Source organism: Bombus huntii, chromosome 12, assembly GCF_024542735.1.
Source record: "Bombus huntii isolate Logan2020A chromosome 12, iyBomHunt1.1, whole genome shotgun sequence".
Taxonomy (NCBI): Eukaryota; Metazoa; Arthropoda; class Insecta; order Hymenoptera; family Apidae; genus Bombus; species Bombus huntii.
The window spans coordinates 4,118,128-4,140,074 of NC_066249.1; the positions used below are offsets into that span (position 1 = coordinate 4,118,128).

At 30.8% G+C, this 21,947-nt stretch overlaps 5 protein-coding genes and 2 long non-coding RNA genes across 14 annotated transcripts; 3 read left to right on the top strand and 4 right to left on the bottom strand.

Annotated features, from left to right (window-relative positions):
- Window positions 1-153: 153 nt before the first annotated feature.
- LOC126871635 (uncharacterized protein C14orf119) lies at window positions 154-5,907 on the bottom strand. 2 transcript variants are annotated; one of them, XM_050630644.1, is made up of 2 exons: window positions 5,323-5,907; window positions 154-931 (listed from the first exon to the last, which is right to left on the bottom strand). In XM_050630644.1, the coding sequence occupies exons 1-2, from the start codon at window positions 5,388-5,390 to the stop codon at window positions 556-558; spliced, it is 444 nt and encodes a 147-aa protein (XP_050486601.1). In that variant the 5' UTR covers window positions 5,391-5,907; the 3' UTR covers window positions 154-555. The 2 variants fall into 2 exon arrangements, with proteins under 2 accessions (XP_050486601.1, XP_050486602.1); XM_050630645.1 differs by lacking the exon at window positions 5,323-5,907 and adding an exon at window positions 4,495-4,525.
- Window positions 1,212-1,669, bottom strand: LOC126871639 (uncharacterized). Its single transcript, XR_007691700.1, has 2 exons — window positions 1,384-1,669; window positions 1,212-1,305 (listed from the first exon to the last, which is right to left on the bottom strand). It is a non-coding gene; the product is annotated as an uncharacterized LOC126871639 (long non-coding RNA).
- Window positions 1,870-2,786, top strand: LOC126871636 (signal recognition particle 14 kDa protein). The gene is made up of 4 exons (XM_050630646.1): window positions 1,870-2,030; window positions 2,100-2,172; window positions 2,248-2,360; window positions 2,454-2,786. Exons 1-4 carry the CDS (start codon window positions 2,007-2,009, stop codon window positions 2,568-2,570), a joined length of 327 nt encoding a protein of 108 aa, XP_050486603.1. The 5' UTR covers window positions 1,870-2,006; the 3' UTR covers window positions 2,571-2,786.
- LOC126871625 (zinc finger protein 25-like) lies at window positions 2,972-7,926 on the top strand. 2 transcript variants are annotated; one of them, XM_050630621.1, is made up of 13 exons: window positions 2,972-3,093; window positions 3,185-3,464; window positions 3,524-3,598; window positions 3,686-3,745; window positions 3,821-3,886; window positions 4,031-4,113; window positions 4,226-4,364; window positions 4,438-4,732; window positions 4,796-4,898; window positions 4,964-5,227; window positions 6,818-7,139; window positions 7,213-7,556; window positions 7,648-7,926. In XM_050630621.1, the coding sequence occupies exons 3-13, from the start codon at window positions 3,583-3,585 to the stop codon at window positions 7,885-7,887; spliced, it is 1,932 nt and encodes a 643-aa protein (XP_050486578.1). In that variant the 5' UTR covers window positions 2,972-3,093; window positions 3,185-3,464; window positions 3,524-3,582; the 3' UTR covers window positions 7,888-7,926. The 2 variants fall into 2 exon arrangements, with proteins under 2 accessions (XP_050486578.1, XP_050486579.1); XM_050630622.1 differs by lacking the exons at window positions 2,972-3,093; window positions 3,185-3,464; window positions 4,031-4,113 and having other exon boundaries at window positions 3,576-3,598.
- Window positions 7,927-8,302: 376 nt separating this feature from the next.
- LOC126871627 (EH domain-containing protein 3) lies at window positions 8,303-14,623 on the bottom strand. 4 transcript variants are annotated; one of them, XM_050630627.1, is made up of 7 exons: window positions 14,476-14,623; window positions 11,889-12,399; window positions 11,499-11,812; window positions 11,202-11,310; window positions 10,771-11,089; window positions 10,291-10,461; window positions 8,303-10,119 (listed from the first exon to the last, which is right to left on the bottom strand). In XM_050630627.1, the coding sequence occupies exons 2-7, from the start codon at window positions 12,372-12,374 to the stop codon at window positions 9,914-9,916; spliced, it is 1,605 nt and encodes a 534-aa protein (XP_050486584.1). In that variant the 5' UTR covers window positions 12,375-12,399; window positions 14,476-14,623; the 3' UTR covers window positions 8,303-9,913. The 4 variants fall into 4 exon arrangements, with proteins under 4 accessions (XP_050486584.1, XP_050486583.1, XP_050486585.1 ...); XM_050630626.1 differs by lacking the exon at window positions 14,476-14,623 and adding an exon at window positions 12,683-13,134; XM_050630628.1 differs by lacking the exon at window positions 14,476-14,623 and having other exon boundaries at window positions 11,889-12,082; window positions 12,192-12,332.
- On the bottom strand, window positions 14,315-16,971 carry LOC126871628 (lysosomal acid phosphatase-like). 3 transcript variants are annotated; one of them, XM_050630631.1, is made up of 7 exons: window positions 16,823-16,971; window positions 16,469-16,617; window positions 16,277-16,372; window positions 15,860-16,099; window positions 15,470-15,776; window positions 15,160-15,371; window positions 14,315-15,039 (listed from the first exon to the last, which is right to left on the bottom strand). In XM_050630631.1, exons 2-7 carry the CDS (start codon window positions 16,562-16,564, stop codon window positions 14,893-14,895), a joined length of 1,098 nt encoding a protein of 365 aa, XP_050486588.1. In that variant the 5' UTR covers window positions 16,565-16,617; window positions 16,823-16,971; the 3' UTR covers window positions 14,315-14,892. The 3 variants fall into 3 exon arrangements, with proteins under 3 accessions (XP_050486588.1, XP_050486590.1, XP_050486587.1); XM_050630633.1 differs by having other exon boundaries at window positions 15,860-16,095; window positions 16,469-16,908; XM_050630630.1 differs by having other exon boundaries at window positions 16,469-16,908.
- A 17-nt stretch (window positions 16,972-16,988) lies between these two features.
- LOC126871638 (uncharacterized) lies at window positions 16,989-18,222 on the top strand. Its single transcript, XR_007691699.1, has 2 exons — window positions 16,989-17,513; window positions 17,582-18,222. It is a non-coding gene; the product is annotated as an uncharacterized LOC126871638 (long non-coding RNA).
- Window positions 18,223-21,947: the final 3,725 nt, after the last annotated feature.

A 21,947-nucleotide genomic window follows, 5' to 3' on the forward strand; every position in this document is an offset into this window, starting at 1 on the left:
TTATATTAAGTAAATGTATAATATAATCGTAAAAGAGAATATAATAATAAAGTTAAAAGAATTTATTATTAAATACATTACTAATAATAAATAATATTTGACAAATTGGCATCTCTTATTATAGGAGTAAAATATTATACACTTCAAAAATAATACTTTTTATCATTTTTTTCATATATTTTTATAAATTTCTTTTATTATTTGTAAATATTACATTTGTATATCATTATAAAAAAAATTATATGCTCGTAAATAAAGAAAAGAAAAGTATGTTCAGAAAATAGATATTTCAAAATAATTATGGAATGTATGTATGAATCTTAAATTCTATAGTATAAACTATTATAAACCTATTACAAAATATTAAAAATATTTCAATTTATATATAATACATTCATTATGCATTATACCAAAATGTGCATCAAATATAAATATCAAACTGTATTGTACTGTATTTTAATCATAAATATTTTTTCATTTTTTCCTATTCTTAGACATTCTCTCATAAACCTCTTCTACAATAATAAAGAAGATTATATGCTCCAAGGTGTTTGTTTATGTTTCCTTCTTGTCAGATTGTTTTTTATGTTCAGTACGTGATAATGATAATATCTTTTCATCATATTTTTGTGCAAATGCAGCATCAGCGTTTTTGATTGATGAAAGCAAATGGTCTTTTTCCTGCTGAGACCAATTTTGACTCCATTGTCGAAAGAGTTTTATACGACATTGAAACAGAGTTGGTTTGTCATCTATAATTTTTGCTAAATGTTTCATCTTAGATGACAATCTATGAACAAGATTCGGAGGTCCACATTCTTCGATAAGTACATCCAGAAAGTCATTTTTTTCCATTTCAGACCATTCTTGAAACCATTCCATTATATAGCGTAGTTTTGCTTCATTTGTGAGTAAGGTAGCCATGTTGTACCTGTAATGAAATTCCAATTAAAGATGAAAAAATTATAACTACTTTATAACTATCATATATTGTGATAAGTTTACATAATAAAAAAATATATTTTTTTATCACTCTTTATTTATTTTATTTTATCTTTATTAACGTTTTCTTTAGTTATTTTCGGATTATTGTTTCTAACCATTACAAGTTTTTATTTGTGAGCACACATAATACATTATAGAATAACGATTAATGCAAAAAATATAACATTTAAATGCTATATAAATTTTACAATATCAAAGAAATCTTACAAAATTATTAGTCCGTTAGTTTAGATTTTTTAGGGTTAACTTCAACTTCGTTTTCGAAATCCGAATCGCTTTCCGACGCTAGCCGATCTAAAACTGACAAGAATAAGACTATTAGTTTCTACAGGCTTTCAACTAAAAAATTTTTTATTCTTATTGAGTTTTTCCATTTACTTCCTGTATCAATAGAACTGTCTTGTTCCACAACGAGGCTAGTTAAAAAATCATTGATTTCAATTTGTGTGGCATTCAAACAAGAAATTAAGTGATTCAGATTACTTGCATCTACACTATTATTCTTTTCATAAATACATTTGACGCTTTTATAAATTTGTACATGTATACTGGTATTATTCATTTTGCCGAAATATTTCTAATAATTTTCATTCACGTAAAAACAAATGTTTATAAATACCAAAAACTTGACTCAAGAAAAGTTCAATTTCTACAGATTAAAGGTGTGTTACATTTCATTGCATTTCTTTTACTATATAAATTTTTAAAAGGGAGTATTTAATACCGATATAATGAATTACAATATATAGAATTGATTTTCCTATTCTGAAAGCATTCATAAAAATATATAAAGCGTTACAAATTTTTAATAACAGATCATACATTTAATTGTGCAAAGTTAGGGACATTTCGTCGTTAACATGTAAATTCTCCATTATATTAAGTTTGTTATATCATTGTCGTTGTCGTTTAGGCAGACCGAATGATCGAATACTGACAGCATAAACGTGTTACACTACTACATTTGATAAACCTTAAAAACATATTTTGAAATTACCAAAATGGTTCTACTAGAAAATGATACGGTAATTTTTTATCTATAAAACATTATATATATTAGTTCGAAAGGGTTTTATATTAACAATTAATTTTAGTTTTTAGTGGAATTAATACGACTTTTCGATAAATGTCGATTTTCTGGTTCTATAGTATTTACTATTAAAAGATGTAAGTATTTGTATTGTTATTTTATAAAGATAATTGGAAAATAAAATTTTTATTTGTAAAATGCTGTCCTCTCAGTTAATGGACACAACAAACCAGTGCCAAGAAAAGGCAAGCCTGCGTTACCAACACCAGCTGAATTTCTTTGTTTAATAAGAGCTACATGCAGATCCAAAAAGATTTCTACTGTTGTATGTATTGTGTACTTTATAATGTATTATTTATTATTTTAATTGTCATTACTGAAACCTATCATCATTAATGAAATATATTTTACATTTCAGGTACATATTAAGGACATAAATAAGTTCCATCAAGCATATTGGAATTCGTTAAAGTCAAGTATCAATGGCCTTAAGAAACTAAAAAAGGTTAAATCTGCAAAACCTAAAGTTCATTAATATTGTGACAATTCAGTGTTTGATATTTACTTATTACATGTGTTATTAAAATTTTTTGTATAACACAAAACATATTTTCCCTAATGTATAATGCAATACTGCCTAAGAAATAAATCACAATGTAATAATTTACAGCATAAAAATACATGTCAATACAAATACATTGTTGAATTTTTGTATGTAAATATATATAAAATATAATTATTGTCAACGCGAGTAAGACTCAATTCTATGATTTCTCGTCGTACGCGATTTGTTACCATAGAAAAAAAAATATTTAAATTCACCAATCATCGATCGACAACGAATAAGTATCACCTCTGGCATCACGATACTAAATTTAAGAAATTATGTCAAGTAGATGATAAGTAGATAAGTCACTAGATATTATATATATATATATATATAATTATATATATATATCATAGATATTTTATATATATATAAAATTTGTACGTACATTTTATTTAATCGACATTTAATTTAATAATTATTCTACTTTCAATAACGTTAACCGCATCGGGTATTTGATAATTATCTATCTTTAAATATTATGCAGTAATTATTCTCTTTTCATTTTCGTTAAATAAATAATAAATTAATTTCACTTTCAGAGAAACATAATTATATGTTAAAACTACTGTTAACTTGGATTTACGAATAACTATAGGAAGTATGTTAATTAAAAATATATACTGTGTGCCCCTTGACATAGGCCATTTTGATGTGCGTTTGGGCTTAAAGGGATTATTTCTTCAGGGGCAGATAGAAGTGACTAAGAAGCTTGTACTGTAAAACTAATTGAAAGATTGTCAACAATTTCGATTATATTTTTCTGCTCCTTCTCAATAATTTTTAATCAATATTACTACTGTTAAATTAATGTGAATACAGGTACTAGAGAAATACTGTAATTTATATATTCAGTTCTTAATCGTGAACTACAATTGCAGAAAAATATTTAATTTACGCAAACAGTTGCCTTGTGGTCCAATTATCAAGAATAAAAGTGATGGAAGAAATAATGGGTAGGTATCCGTAGTTCTCCAATGAAAATAATGTATCTCGTATGTTAGTTAGTACGTAGCATATGATACGCGTCATTTCTGTTATAGAAATCGTGAAAGTTGAGGATGCAGTGTTCTTAGAAGATACAGCGCTAGAAAATTTATTTGGTAATTGTAATATATAGTCTATGATGTACAGAAATTTTTAATAATTACTATAACATTGATGTGTGATTTTTATAGATCCAGAAAACGTACAAGAAACTATTATAATGTCTGCTGAACAAGGAGAATCCACTGACACAACAGGTATACAAAGTAGAGATAATTTTTTACTTTCTGATTTTATATATTTATGCATGGCTTTTGTTCATTTCGTAATGGATTTGCTGTTTTTGCGTTACATTCTTTTTTTTTTATTTATTATAGCCTTTTTTTTACTATGCCTTTCAGTTATTGCTCATGACGGTCAAATTATACAAATTATAACAGATTATGAATGTGTTACATGTCATCGTATCTTTCAATCACAAGATGTAAGATTTTAACTTTATTTTGACATTATTATTAATAGTAGAAATATTAAAAATTGCTTAATTGTAAAATGTAATTTGCAATATGTTTTGACAAAATTACTTATTTCGATAGATGCTAAAGGAACATTTAGACATATGTAGAGAAGAAGATGATTCCAACATTTTGCAGTTAAGGAGTCTTGAGAATTATGAGTCAGATGATGAAGAGAAAGATAATAATCCAGACTATATTAATAATTCCAATATGGAAGGTATATATTATATAAAATTTTGTCAAACATATTTCGAAGAAAAAATTTTAGATAAGGAAAATGATCATTTCAGATGATAGTTCTAATAATCAAAAAAATTATAATGATAAGCCAATAATTATACCTGTACCTGATACACAATGTCATTGCTGTGCTGAAGATTTAAGCACTGCGCACAGTGGTGGTGAATTTAAATGTCAACACTGTAACCTATCATTTAAAAAGAAATCATCCTTAGAAAGACACATTGTGGTAATTCATTGGCAGTGTGATTCATGTACCTGCAAAGATTGTGGAGAATCATTTCGTGATAAGAAGTCACTAAACAAACATCGTTATACTACTCATGCTGATAAAAAAATTTTCAGGTAACTGTACATTTATTATTAGGACGAATATTTCATTAAATAGTATAATTTAAAATGTTTTAGATGTGAGCCTTGCGATACTTATTTTTCACGAATGTATCATTTAAATCGCCATATAATGCAATCTGGATGTCATGGAAATATTCTTAATACATATAGTTGTCAAGTAAGTTTTATATATAATATTTAATTAGCAAAACAAAGTTCGAGACTAATTGTATATGTTAATAGGTTTGCCAAAAAATTTTCACGCGGAAGGATAATTTACGTGAACATTTACGAACTCACGCCGGAACTCCTCAAAGACAAAAGAAACCTTGTAGATATTGTCCTAAGGAATTTTTTACTAACCAACAATTGTTAATTCACGAACGTGTACACACAGGAGAACGACCAGTTCAATGCGATTTATGCCCAAAGTCTTTTCTATCTTCTCTTGCATTAAAGAAACATAGACGTGTACACACAGGAGAAAAACCATTTGAATGCCAATATGTAAGTTTTGAATGAAATTCAATTTTAACAAGTTACGTTTTTTTTGTGATTGATATTATCTTATTATATAGAGTAGGGCACTTAAAACAGGTCACCTGAATAACTTGCTTGTTTGCGAAGATAGAAGAAAATGCATTAGGCCGAACTTGGTATCAAGAGGCATCAAGGTGATATGAAGATCAACTTTGTTTTTTTAAATGCAATGGTATCTTATTTATAATTGATTTCTTATTTATAATGGTTTCTTATTTATAATTTGGTAGAGTATTATGAAGGTCATTACCTAAGGTCAACTGCAATAGAAAATAGATTGCTTCAGAGCACTCTTCGAATACTTCAATGATTTACATGTAACATGTTATATACATACTTAATGCTAGTACAAGTGTTTAAAATAACAACCTTGAACATGGATACATAGTCTAAAACATTGTAATACTGATGGCACTGCCTGACAAATATCATTTGTATCTATTATAGAGCAAGTTCTCTTTATATGTTCTTGCATTCCAAGTTTGATTGTTGGTTTTTTGTGGCATACTTCTTCCTTTAATTTTCTCCAGTAATAAAGATCTAGAGGTGTCAGGTCTTGCCAGCCATTTGTTATTTCCTGATTGACCAATCCAACAATCTCCAAATTTTCTGTTGGAAATTCTATAACATTTCATGCTGAGTAAGCAGAACATTCGCCTTATTGGAACCACATGAATTGTCATATATACAGTGAAATGTCTTTTAACAATTCTGGCAAAACGTCTTCTGAAATTCTCTCGTATTTACGACTATTTAGCGTGCCATCAATAAAATACGAATCAATTATTTTACTATGAAAAAGGTCGCACCAGACGTTTATAGATCAAGATCTCTGTTTGTCCACTTTTTTCAGCCATCGTGGATTATCCACTGACCAGTAGTGCATGTTGTAATAGTTAACTGCTTCGTAGTTTGTAAATGTGGTCTCATCTGTAAACAAAGTTTTGCTCAAGAACATTTCATCGCCTTGCAGTTTTCGTAAGCCCCATTCACTAAATTGTAAACGTTTTTGAAAATCATTTTCACTTAATTGTTGATCAAGTGAAATTTGTTAATGTGAAGTATTCGCAAAATATACAAAGATATAAGAAGAATACAAGAAGTATTTGTCGACTGATGCCACTCTCGCGTAAATAAGAAACCATACCATTCCATTTAAAAAATCGGAGTTGATCTTTGTATCTCCTTGATGTCTCCATCTATAGAAAAATTAGTAATATCAGATTATAAGTCCCTCCATACCAAGTAAGCCTGGCCTAATGCATTTTTTTCTATCTTCAAAAACAAGCAAGTTATTCGGGTGACCTGTTTTAAATGCCCTACTTTGTATAAATTTCAGTAGATTTGTAATGTTAATCTCTTCATATAATTTTTCTATTACAAGCAAGCACTATATACAGGAAAATTAATGTAAGTTTTTATTACAGATTATGTACAATTTACAATGTTGTACTTTGTACAATTAAAACTCTAATTTATATTGTAGATACTGTATTAATTAATTTTAACAGCCTAAAAATATATACGATATATTAATTGATTTTCGAATTATTTTAGTGTCAAAAAAAGTTTGCTGCTCGGGAAACTTTAAATCGTCACCAAAGAACTCATACTGGTGAGAAACCTCATGTTTGTCAATATTGCTCTAAATCATTTATTCAGGCTGCTCAATTGAGAGCACATATATTTCATCACACTGGTGAAAATGGTTTTTACTGTGAGGTATGTGGGAAAGCATTTAGTAGAAAAGCTCGGTTAAATGTTCACAAAAAATTTGTTCATGAAGGAGCCACCCCATTTGCATGTCAAATGTGTGAAAAGAAATTTATAAGAAAAGAAGATCTGGTTAAACATGTAATACTTCATACAGGAGTTAAAGGTAACGGAATCGTTATAATTTTGACATTATAATTTTTGTGAACTTTAATTAAACAATATTCTCTTTGTTACAGCATATAAATGTGATAAATGTACAAAAGCTTTTTCTACAAAATCTTCCTTACAAGCTCATTTAAATACTCATAGACGAGAACCACCACAATCTTGTGTTGAATGTAATAGAGTTTTCATACGTCAAGATTGTTTAATGAGGCACATTAAAGCAAAACACCGTGATCTATTAGAAGAAGTAATGGATGAAGTCGAAAAAAAGAATTTACAAATACAATTATATAACATTGCAACAGTTGCTGCAGAGAAAACAAAGAAAGGAGAGTCTACTCAATTTTCCACTGAAGAATTGTTAAAAGCCATAGCTGATCTTTTGAAAATATTAATTGATGATGATACTCTTCAGGTATAAATCGCAATAATAGTATTTGTAACTATAACAATTGTATTACATCAAATATTATTTAATACATGTTTATATATATTGTATTTTACAGCTCTTTGGTTGGCCTGATGCCCCTATTGAAGATATTGTACAAGCTGTAATTAGACGATGTGGGCATGAACCATTAACATCAGAATGTAGATTACCTTTTGATGAAAGATTAAGGGAAAACATAAAGTGTTTATTTATGGTTGTTATAGAAGATAATATGGTAAAATCTCTTTTAACAAGAAAAACAATAGACGACGTAATTGTACATATTTTGAAACTTTCAAAGGAAGCAAATTTATAGTTATGAAGAAGAAATAATTATTAACTAAGTTTCTATTTACATATGAAGTGTTCATTTTTTTCTCCTAATATTAACAAAATTTAGTTAAGTTGCGTTTTTTCCTTTGAAATTATGAAAAAGATAATTAATATCTTTTTTATACATTTACTTTTTTATGTGGATAAAAAATTCAAACATTTTGTTTAGGTTTAATCTTTTTGATTCTTTAATAATATATATCTATTAATAATCGTTGTCACATATTAATATGTAGTTAAATCTACTGATGCATTTTATTTTAAAGCAATTATTTTTTGTATAATATACATTATTTACAAAATATAGTTAATTAAAAAAATTTTTAATTCAAATTTTTCGGACTATAAGGTGAATTATTGAACTGGCCAGGAATATATAAGTACATATAAGCAATGGGTAGTCATCGTGTTAATTATATTTCGTGAAAAATAATATTATTTTATTTAATGCATTTCTCGTTGTTAGTCACCATAATGTTTACTTTCTCATATACATATATTATTCAGAAAAGAACGCTTCGAATATTTTTAGTCGATTATACATATTTATTTTGTCATGCAGAATATTATAAAAAATAATTTTCTTTCCATTAATATCATTTTGTTGTAAAGTACAAGAAAGATATCGGATGAGAATATTTCTTTTAAATACTACAGAAAAAGATGTATTAAACGCGGTGGCAGTGCTAACAAAGAACATTATTTAATTTCTCGAAATATTACTGTTTCTCATGTTACACCGTCAAATTACTTAAATATAATCTATTAAAAAATTTATTTAAATACTTTCTCCTTTTAAAAATATAATATACTTATATTATTGTTCGATTGCACATAATGATATTACATTTATATTAAAATCTGTAATTTTTACTGAAAGCACATATTGCACAAGTGAAGAATAAGTGAAACGTCGAAACGTGTATAAAATGATTCAATATTATACATTTTTCTAAGTATATATGTTTCATTGTTACGTATCTCACGCTTCCTTTTCATGGAACTTTGTGTTTACACTATAGAATAGTACTCGAGTTTGTGTTTGATTACAGATTAACATGTTTGTTAAATAAATATTGCATTTGCTTTATCGCGTACTTTTTTTACGCGTAGCTATATGATTAGGAAATACATAATCTGTATTCTTATACATTTTTCCTGTTCTATATATATTTAGAAAATTAAAGTTGATTATTTATATATTATATATAATATATGTTATTATATGTAATATATATATATATAGAGCGGCAATGAACTTAAGCACATTTTCTTTAAAGATAATGATAATAACAATAGTAATAATAACAATAACAATAATATTGTTATCAACAACTGTATTCGAACAGGAGACAAATATATTACACACGCGTGTACAAATACACATTCATTCATTCATTCGTTCGTTCGTTCACTCGTTGAGTGTTTATATGTAGTTTGTTGAATATATCCAAATTATTGTAACGTTTTATTGCATAGTAACCTAACGTTAATTTTTGACGTGACATTAAAAGAAGTAAAAGAAGAATATAAATATAATTTAGATTTGAAAGATTATTAAAAATCCAAATGTTTTAAACATAGAAAGCTTAGCTCGAAAGGGTACGTAGTATACTTTGAGAATACCGAATAGGCAATTTGTGAAAGATAACTTGTATTATAAATTAAAGAAAACTGATTTGTTATGTTGCTTTTTCCTTTTTATAATAAAAACTGTCAGTATTTTTTTATTTTGTCTCTGACATTTTCATATTTTAATTAGACAAAAATCATGCATACCCGAATGTGATATAAAGATATTTATTGAAATAAAATACGTGAATATTGCGTACTCTTTCGAATATTTAAGAAATATATTATAGCAACATTGATTGATGTGTTTGGCGATGCTGTGTTAGCGAATTAATAAATATAGTTGTATAATGTGCGCATCAGATATGTACCAAACATATGTACATCAAACATATTAGTAAACTGACACAAAAGATGAATACAATACTGAAGCTAAATTATGTATCTCGCTTCGATGGTGGTACCAAATGATCTGGTAATTCTGCAGGTAGGTCGTAACCTTCGAGTTTTACATGAATCAAATGCATTGCTAAAGCAAATTCTTCGGAGTCCAAAAATCCATCTTTGTCGATATCAGATAACTTCCAAATTCTGCCAAGTACATTGTTTGGTAATTTTGATTTTACCATCTCCGATTTAGCCGCTGAAAATGTGATTCCAAATGGATATTATTAATAATAGAAAATAAGAAAAATAATTTATATTGCTTCAAGCTTCAACTACTTTACTTAAAACAAAAGCGTCATATAATCGGAAGGAAGTCTAGTTGAGTTTAAGCATAAGAGTTAATACATTACATGTAATAAGAATTTACCTGCTCCTGTGATTTTTCCATCACATGGACCGAGTTTTTCAAACATTAAATTGTATTTATATCTTTCCTTGTTGACAATCCATTCTGGTTCACCTGCGCCAGCATCGATACCCTCACCTCGTTTATATCCGAATGGACTCACTTGATCTTCCACGCCTTCGAATGCACCGCCTATCATACAAAATATCATGCAACTTCGTAAAATTTGATTTTCATAGAATCTTATTTTCTTCTAAAATAGTATGTGGAAAATGAAAAAATATGATGAATAAATATAAAAAGTCAACGTTAACGTTTAGTCATACTGAATGGAATGGTTTCAGAAAACCGTTTATTTACTGAAAAATAATTAGATCATACGAACTTAAAAAATTAATAAATAGATTATAAACGTTTATGTATTTGTCTTCTAGTCCAGTATATATTTTTGTAAGTCATATATCTGTAACAAAGACAAAGTACATAAATATGGAAAGATACCTTTAACAAGTGAATCTGATGTTGTACCAATTTCTTCATGAGGGATCATACTCATGAGTTGGGCAATATCTTTAACCAGCATATTATCAACCACTTCTAAGAGTTTAGGCTTCAAAGTGTTAAATTTACTAAAATCATGGTGAGCTAAGGACTCTTGCATCTTTTTCAAATCTGGAAAGTCACCAGGTGAAATTTGTTGTTCCCTTTGTATTTGATCATAAATTTGGCCCAAATTTTTGATAAGTTCTTTCTTTTTGGTATCTTTACCGAACACACTAGGCATATCTTTTCTTAAAGCACTGATTATATAAGCATGCACCTATAAGTCAACATATCGTTAGATTTTATCGTTCGTTCAAACACTACAGCCGATATCGATCGATTAGTAATAGGGTGCGGTAATCAATAGGCTGTAATTTTTGTTTCCTTACCTTTGCTAACCGTGCACGTTTAATCAAGTCGTTGAGCTTTCTAAGTGCCGCGTTTCTAGGTAACGATTGCATATCTTTGAATAAATCTTGTTCCTCATCTTCAAATAGCCTAAAAAGAAAGGAAAGAAAAAAATGTGAAATGATAAAAGATACAGAGCTATACAAGTTTTTATAACACAAAGTGTAAACCATATAATGGCTTTGTATAATAAGTAAAAAATGCTTATGTTGCAATAACATAGCAAATAATGTAGTATTCGTATAAAGTAAAAACATGGGAAAATAAAGATAACTCACCGTTTATTTACATCATATCTTAAAGGCTGATCCCAAAATGAACCAATATATACCCTAGCTACTTCAGGAGTTTGTAAAACTTTTCCCAAGGACCACATCAATGCTCCATATACTCTCATGAGTTGTTGATGATCGATCATATCAGCTTTATTCAGTACAATTCTAATTTTATCATCATGACCGCGTAATGCTTCGATTAATCTTCTGAATTCATCAGAGATGTCAAGCTTATGTGCGTCAAACAGTAGAATGATCCTGTCTACTCGTTCAGCAAACCATTCCATAACACCAGTAAAATCATAACCTCTGTCAACCTAACATGAGAAAAACTGGTTTTTTAGTTAAATATACAAGCTTGATTTGCAAATAGAAGTTTGCAGAAATCCATACCCTTTGTTTCTCGCCTGATAGGATACCAGGTGTATCGACTATAGATATGCCTTTCAGAACAGGAGACGCAACAGTAGAACATTGAAATCTATTAAGAAAAGCATTCCCAAATTTGGAAAGAGGACGAAACTGCTTGTTTGGATCAACAACTAAAGCATTTCCAGGGATCACACGCTCATTCTCATTGTACATAACTGCAATGAAGCGATCTGTTGTTGGTTCAGGTCCGATTCTTATTCCAGGAAAGTCTCGTTCTAGCAAATACTTGATGAAAGTAGTTTTTCCAGTAGAGTATTGACCCACCAAAAGGATCATGGGTTTTGCATCAAAATCCGGATCATCAAGTTGAGGCGAATGAAAATCTTGAAATTGGTAATGCTGCTCAAGTGGCAATAATTTAGACTTGTATATTTTTTTAAGGCCATCAGCAACATTTTCAAAGAGATCCTGTTTTCCGCTTTCTACTCGGCTTAACCAGCTAAACATTTCGTATATTAGTCAAAAGATGGTTCTGCAAATATAACAATATATTATAATCATTATTGTAAAAAGTCACGTATGACTAAAGAATGTATTGTTCATATGACTTCGATCGTTTTTTCTTTGCCAAACAAAATCATAATCTAAATACAGATTTGATGTTGATTCACAACTTTAACACAACAATTACGAATATCCTTCTTCTTCTCTCCTATTTATATTATATGTATCGTATATATACTTATAGTGAAAATAAGTAAGGAAAGGTGAAAGAATGATGAAAATTTGAGAAAATAACATGAAATAAATCTAACCTCCTGTTTTGATTTCAATAAAACACACAAGTAATGACAGGCGTGCTCAACACTGACACTATCATACGGCACGACAGCACGACGTTTACCAGCCCATATGTAATTTATACGTATGTGTTGGAAATAACTAGAATACTGCTTGTCAACGTATTAAGTGTTCTACAAAAAATTTAATCTCGAAAATCTTGACAATTTAATTCTATTTCTGAAGCACGAAATGATCGATCGAAACAGAAAATGTGTATCGCTCGAACACGTTAATTGTAAGAAAACAACCGGCGATTACGCGCGACTACTCAACAGACCACGTCGCGAACAATTCTATATCGATACCGCGACTGCGCATCTCACAATCACTATATACCTCCTTCCATTCTCTAGTACTCTAGTTTATTATCCCTCTCTTTTCTCTGCGTTCCTTTCTATTCTTTCATCCTTTTTTCTTTCTTACATATTTCTATCTTTCTCTCTTTCTACTTTTCCTATTTCTTATATGTAGCACCTTTGTTCTTTTCTTTTGGTAAATGTTGTCAATAAATACATAGATTTGATAAATGGGAAAAAGGTTATACAAATATTTACAATGATTATTGTATATAATTAAATTTACAATATATATATATATATATATATATATATATATATATATATATATATATATATATATATATATATATATATATATATATATATATATATATATATATATATATATATATATATATATATATATATATATATATATATATATATATAGTTGAGAGTAGTCAATTTCAACAGATCAAATTATCCTGAATCGTTCGAAATTAATTAAATTGAGAATATATTATATAATTATATAAATATATTATATAAATGAAGATGAGCAAATAATATGGAGACTATCAGTCGAAAATTTCAAGTATAATTGAAAGAATAATTTATATTTAAAATAGATATTTGTTAAAATATAGTTATAAATATATATAGGCATTTATTAAAATACTTCAAGTAGGTATCAATCAATGAATTTAAAAGTGTATGATATTTGGAGCCTTTCTCTTTTATAGAAGTAAGGAATCCTTTTCTTGGCAATGAGTGATTTACGTATGTATTTCTGTAAAGTTGCGTACTAAGTAAAAGATACGCATTCTGTCTACATTAAGAGTCACGCATGTGTTTAGCTTTATCTCGAAATGAGCGCACTGTTACACGTCACTGTTAGTCGAGGTCGGTCATATTCCATCTATGATACATTACATACATACATACATACATACATACATACATACATACATACATACATACATACATACATACATACATACATACATACATACATACACACACGCGCGCGCGTTTATATCTATTCGATTCTTATCCACTTATTTATCTGTCCATAAAAAAAGAAAACAATTGTAGATAAAAAAGAAAAAAGCTAATGTAAAATAACGTAATTTCATTGCTAGTCTAATAATTAATAATTTATTTTCCGAACCACTTTGTTCAAATAATTGTTAACGTTTCATTGTTGTGAATTATTTTTCGATTTAATATAGTACCAACAGCGATATTTGATAAAAAATAATATCGTGTCACATACATATATATAAATAGAACAATGGGATTATATGTACATATTTACAAATTGAATATTAATATAAAAATATTGCGTGTTCATTTATTTATTTGTAAAATAGCATGTAGACGTACATATGCAAAGTAACTGTGATTAGTGACCAGTAGGTAGGGAAAATTCGACTGTTCAATGATACATATGCATATGTGCATGAAATAAAAAAGTAATTACTTACATACTAAGATTACTAGGTATATCGGTCGATACGGTACGATCTCGATGCCATTTAATTGATGCATTCACGCATATCTTCCATTTGAGTATTTGAATTCAACGGAAAGAGTGCTTGAAATAATCGTTCTCGTATTGCGTAACGAGACATGCAAAACATTCAGTGTCACTCGTTGCATAAGCAACGCGGACACATCCTGGTTAAACGATTTTATGCCAATTTAGTAATCTTAACCAGCTTCGCTCGAATTAGAATTGATTCGCATGATACAGTATACTTTGTTTTACGGCTATATGCGTTATCACTATCACGGACGTATATGAGAAGCGAGAATTTTGGTTTCTTTCTTGCAAGATAAATTATCGAGTATAATCAATTGTAGATAGATAGATATATATTTTGTGTATTAATGGGGGAGACTCATAAGAGTAGACATTCATCGTCCCAGTTCTCAGGAAGCACATCCTTCCATAATTTAGTTAAGGTTTTTAGTCGACAAGGGGTGCCACACTTTGGTATATTCATATGATACAATGTCATTTTTTCTGTATCATTTAGATACATTAACTATAAAAGAATAAAAAGAAAATATAAAAAAGAGGAAGGAAGAAAATATGAAAATAGATTAGACGAAACAAATATTAACTGGATTAGAAATGATTCTTTTTAGTAGGAAATATATAATACCTTCAGTTCTGTGTCCGCAGAATTGGATGCAACGTGCAGTTCGAAAATAAGCGTCGAGCCGTAATCAGGTTTAAAGTATTCATTCGTGAATCCCATGGTTCTTAATAAATTAACGAGAGTTATGTCATGAGCAGAATAAAGATACGTTCGTCTTGTATCTTGACCATCATTAAAAGCGTGTAAACGCTTCAAAATTTCTTGCAGTAACGGGCCTAAAAAGTATTGTTTATATAGGCGAATAACTACAATAAGATAAGAATGGTTTCTTGATCATAATTGTTCTAAGATATAGATATTCATATATGTGTACCTCCTCGAAGTCGTTGTTGTAATGTATTGCTTGTAAATATGGCTAAGCTACGGGCTGCAATTTCACGCATATGCTGATTGTAGTATTTGTTTGTCCATTCGGGTAATTTTAAGCCATTACGTTCCTCGATTTCCAAAATATTGTACAAAAATTCAACATCGGTGATTGTTGAGATATTTTTTGCGGTATAATTGGAAAGTTCTTGAAAATATTCGGCTGATGGAGATTCTGGATGTTTAGATTCATTTGCGTACGCTTCTTTCAAAGCTTTCTCTAATCGTGGACAGGGAGCCTTAACTACAATCGTCTGAAAATTGTAATTGTTGTTTATCTTTCTTCCTCTATCTGTTTTAATATCGAAAGTATTTTGCTGGCGTACAATACGTATACCTTATCCAAATGTCTAGGAGTGGAATGAACAGGAACAGGATGCCACATTAATCCTGGCACAAATATTTCCTCTGTGTTTGGTGGATATAAAGCAGCTAGTAAAACTTGAGCAGACATTATGCACCGATCCGCGTAAGTACTTTGCGTCAAAGACAAATCACTCTCATACTTGTTGCCAATTATTGAGCCGTATTCATTACGAATCCACTGACCAATATTGTACATTCGTACCATACCTTCCTGTGCATGAGATCGAATAATTGTATGATTATGTATAATGTTTGTATACATTGAAAACTTATTTATGTGATATCAACGCATCGGATAGCATGCATTTTCAATAACATTCCACTTATGATAATAAATAATAATAAACGGTCATCGATTTATAAAAAACAGATTTGGAATTTGTTAAACCTTGGTTAATGCTCCCCAGCCCCCTTGCCATTTATAATCCCGATACGGATCGTTTGGATAACTTTCGGTAGGAGTACGATCTCCATGTCGAAAAACCTGCCAAGTCATTAACAGATTAATAATCATAAGAGGAAGGTATATCGGTTACTGTATTATAAAAAGTGTGTATTAGAAAACAATACATATACTTACAAATATCACCTGTCGTACGGAATTTTGTGGAGCTAACAGTATAAAACTGATAGTGAGAGTGAGTATCAAAATAAAAATCGATACGCGAACACTCATCTTATTTCGTTGACATTTGTCCTGTTTGTTGTTATCATTAGCTCTGTATATATCTATGATATGTAAGAAAAAATGATACGTATATCGTATGATACGTAAAAGATACGTGTGCGTGCACTGCGCACGTATAGAAGAACGAAGAAAGGAAAACAACGTTATTGAAAGACATGAGTGATATACAAAGATGAAATATAGGAATCAATTGCTCGGCGGAAACGCACGCGATGTCTTCCAATTAGTAAATACATAATTACGTACATAAGTAGAGAATTTCTTGTAACAACGTACAGTTTCTTTAAATGCGCGTAGGGGTACAAGTAAACATATCAGCAGTATCAGTACTTCGTTCTGATTTCTATGTATTCCATCATAAAGATCGCATGACATATAAACACTAGAGCGCGCTCGTATCGTTGATACATCATATGAGTCGTTTTTCGACATTTTAGACCACGATTATATAATCCGGTATCGTGATTTATTGTAAAGTCCCTGAAGCCTTGTCTTTCTTTATTTCTTTTTAGAAATAAAGAGAAATTTTCTAGTTACTACAGCTTGTTTTTTGTAGTTGATCCAATTTATTACGAAGAGTGTGTGTCTATTTTTTAAAGGATGCTTTTCTCTTCCTGACCTCTCTGCTGCAATTAGAGTCCCACTATTTGATAGAATTCCTGGTCTTTGTGGAATTTTTTTCTGGAGTTATTTCCTGCAATAGTTGTAGTCATGAGATAATGGTAGCCATAAGATATTCATATTTATCTATAAGTGACAACTCATCATATTCTTTGCCCATTAATAGGTGATAGTGTGACTCCATTTCTAATCTATATTTTGTTCAGTCGGTACTGATGGAGGAAATTCTGTGTGATTTTATGATATGTACATGTTTTTGCATATTTGCAAGACATGCTCTGGAGGAATGATTTGAGCCCATACTGTCATCTAATTGGTACGTTGATAAAATTACATTCCGCAACAACTATATCAAAACGTCAACCTACAAATCAAAAGGCACAGGTTAGGGTAAATAGAAAATACTGGCTTGGGTAAATAGAGCTAGAGTGTATCACTACAATCTGGCAGCCTCCTTGACAAAGATTAGCATATTACAAGACCCAACATGTGACTATAGCACTCACATCGAAGAAATAATTTGTATCTTGTTGGCCTGCTTCTTACACAGGTATGAAAGATAAAAATTTATACAAAATCACAGAAAGAACGGATGGACTCTGCTCTACAGAATCCACATATTTCTTAAAGGACCCAAGATACAGAGCATCAAAGATATAGATAAATTTGTAGAAGCTTCATATATCACCATGTAACGAGAATAATTATGTTAAAATTCAGAGACAACAAAGAGTACTAAGCTTTAAACTGAAATCTTACCATTGTACAGATATTTTCTAATACATAAGTCTGAAGCTAGATGTACATTAAAAAGACTAAAAAGAGAATGCTAGATTAAAGATTAGGATTAAGTACTAAATTAAGATTAAATATTACAGATTGTGCAATTATTCGAATTTTTAGTTCTAAGTTCACTATTTTTACTTGATATTGTTATTATATTATTGATATAGTGTTAATGTGGCTTATAGACCCATAAAAGTCTAAAGCTTGTATTCATTAAAAAAGATATTTTGATATTCTCAGTCATGGTGTAATATACTTATGTTCTCGACACGTGTACCGAAATGGTGGGAAATGCGCTATCAGGGAGGGGGATATTTTGAATAAAATGGGTGAAAGGTAACTACTATGGCAATGTTTCAAGATCCTAGTAAATACTTTATTTGTCTACATTCTGCACTAGTTTTTCCGGTTGATTTAACGGAATCCTTGCATTCTTTTGTTTATGATAAAAGAAAGAAGGGAGAAGAGAGAAGAGGAAGGATAAGGAAAAGATAATAGCAAAGGTAATGTAGAAACGAAAGGTATATGTATTGGATTTATTTTCGTTAATTTTACATAAAACAGCGTATTGATACGCTAATAGTCGAATAGCATTCGTTCGAAAATACAATATGATGTATGTAATTAGTTGGAAACGAAATAGACATAATGTACAAGTATTTAAGCTGCATGTACGACAGGTATCGATATCAGTTTATGAATGCAAAATAGATGCACGATCGGCTACAATTTAACGCATGAGACTGAAAGATAAATTACAGAATTCATAGTTGACCATTTAAACTTGTGCGTTTCCAATAATTATTAATGGTTTCTATTTTAACGCTTGATTGTGTTACATATATCGTATCGCCGATGAGTAGGTTTGTCGTATTATTTTACTATTCTTTCCACATGTTCGTATATATGCTTGTAAACGCAGGAATACGTAAATATGAATGGAATAACTTTATGACTAGAACAATGACTAGAATGTAACTGACATTTAACTGTCTCGATGTTCTAAATTTTAAAGAAGAAAGAAACCGAGGAAAAAGAAGGAACAATATGTTTCATGAACAAAAATTTTCAGTATACCGCGTATATGCGAGAGATCTGAGATAGAAATGATTGATTGCACGCACGAACGATAATTTAAAAGAGAAATCGATTTGACTCAAGATTGATTTACTAATTGATAAGGGCTAAAGCAGCCAAAATTTGTCGGGTTGCGGAATCACCTTACAACAGGGGCAAAGGCAAGAAAAGGAACGAAAGAACGAACGAACGAACGAGCCCGTGCAAGTAAACATTTATGACGTTAGAGCTTAAAGTCGAAATGAGATTGATCAAGCGAACCAGTACGTTTTTGAATCTAGGGTTGTTCGGAACGACGTCGTCGGCCAGGTCCTCCGGCGTAATTCGCCGCTGCTAATCCCATCAAATGTTTTGCAGCTTGAGACCCGCTGAATCCGCGACTCAAACCTAAGTCCAGTCCCCGTTTGTTACTGTAAAAAGAAGCCACGGATGGTGATTAGAGTGCGAAACTTTGACAATGAATGCCAAATATGTATGTATTGCACTGGTATTAACTTTGTAAAGATGGTTACTTTTCACTCACTTTTCAAGCTCTGGATTACGTATCATGGTGTGACCAAGCCGACTAATTATTTCCATTAGAGCTTCCGGATCTTCCTCCCAGTAACCTTGTTGTCTATAATGTAAAAGTGTCAATGTCTTTTAACAAAAGCATTTGCGCCTAGTTGTGAAACATTGAGAGCTTTACTTTGCATAATGCTAACAATGATTTTCATTGAGTACACGGCCAAGCTTTTTTCGCTGAAATTGTTCGCGGCATTCTCATTTCATTTAACGACGTTTAACTATCGAATTTATAACTTTTCCATTCTGGGTTATACACGCATACGCGATACTCTGTAACAGTGGAACAAAAAGACATAACAATGGCAGTCTCTTTACTTTTAGATAGACGGAAGAACCGTTTCCTCTCATTAAACGACACCTCGTCAAATGAAACTGGGTTAAACTTTCTGACACTGCCAGATGCGTCTTTCGTTCACCTTGTATATGCGTATCTCTTTTTCTCTGTTTCTTAGACACATAATACGACTGTGCTTATTCATGTTTCTATCTATATTGTCCTGCTATGAATCGCGCATTTTGCAGTATCTCTTGTTTCATCTCGTCTCGTCTTGTCTAGCGTAGTTCCGTGCCGTATCATACATCTGTTTTCGTCTCAATATATTTCGACTAGCGATACTACGAAAGATCGATCGACCAAGCAAATTTGTAGGAAAAAGTGAATAAATTGATTGCCAGAGATGAGAGACTTACGGCGCGGCATTCGTCGAGAGGTTCGAAGATACGAAAAGAACCGCAACCACCAACAGTATGTAGAACGATACCATCCTTTGATGCATCCTCGAAATTTTTTCAAATCTGAAAGTGAAGTGGTTTCATTGTAATATTAATCGATTCATTCAACGCACCGTTGCATACATGTGCATGTTAAGAAACGATCAGGATGAAATTGATCAAAATATACGTTTCCCGAGTTGGAACTCCAGTTAGAGCTCCAGTTGGAACATCTATACGTGCCGGTGAATATAAACTAAAGGAGAAATAAGGAAAAGAAAGAAGAAAGAAGAAAGAGAAAGAGAAGAGAAATCAAAGTCCTTAGTCTTTACTATTTTTCTTTTTTCAAACTACCGGAGAGAGAGGCGCACTCCGCGACTATAGCGACTAACAAACTATTCAAGCCACAATCTAAGAAGAAATTCTAGGAAGGAAAGAACGATCGTGGCAAACTTTTCGAGCAGGTCTCTGCATCGTATTCTTACGATTCTCAACAGACAGTTCCATACAGCAGCATACTATCGTAACAGTAAAAAGGTTCATTTGCGAAACGTTACATACACATATATGCACATACATGTACACACATGTGTGTCTTTTGTCCTTAAAATGTTTTTGTAAGCAGTGATTGGGATTATTCGAAGCTTGTAAGGTCCAAGGAAATTGTGTTTTCATTGAAACGAATACCCGAAAGTTTATGGCACGCTTCAGATTACAGCGACGCTTTCCAATTTCTCTTAGTATCGATGTTCGTTCAATTAGTATTTTATTGGAAGGCAATCACGAGTTGCTTTCAGCGTGCCGAATGGCCGTAACACAGGATAATTGGATTCAGCGCTTCCGATAATTGATGTTGACGATACGTTTTCACGCGTGTACTTACATTCGTTAAGAACAACTCGATACTCGAATACACAAACATTTTCAAATGTTTAAATATCACAATTCTCTGTGGGATTCTAAAAGAACTATTCCACCCATCGTATTGGAACTTGTTTAAACCGGGAAGAATCGAAAGAAAATATTGGATTTCGAGAAAAATGAAAATCAAAAAAGAAGCGAGATAAAGGGAAGTGAGATAACGAGAAATTAAAAGAATCGTAGCAATTACTTTCGTCTCTTTCGTTTTTTCTATTTTTTGCCACCGTTCATGCCCCGTATTTCGCAATTCTGTCTGTTATACCCCGTATTCCGATTTCCGCTTTTCATTTTCCGCTTTCCGCTTTCCCCTTTCTGTTTTCCGTTCTCCGACGACTAAGCAGCGCGGTACACTCGCAACAGGGTGAATCGCGTTCGATCAGCCATGAAAATTCAACCACGAAGAACAGCTGCGCGTATCGTCTTCCTTATCCAATTAAGATTCGAGAAGTGGAAATATCGTATAGATTGCTATTTGAAAGTAAATAACAAATCGAACAGCTGTGAATTGGAGAAAATATCGCGATACCCGTATTTGCCATAAACTCGATTGTTTTTTTTTTTTTTTTCAGTCTATTAATTTCTTTATGAAGAAGGAGAGACGTTTATCGCGAATGCAATGGCTCGATGTCACGAAAAGAACGCAGCGACAAGTCAAATTACCTGTCGGCGTACCGTTTAATTTTTGCAT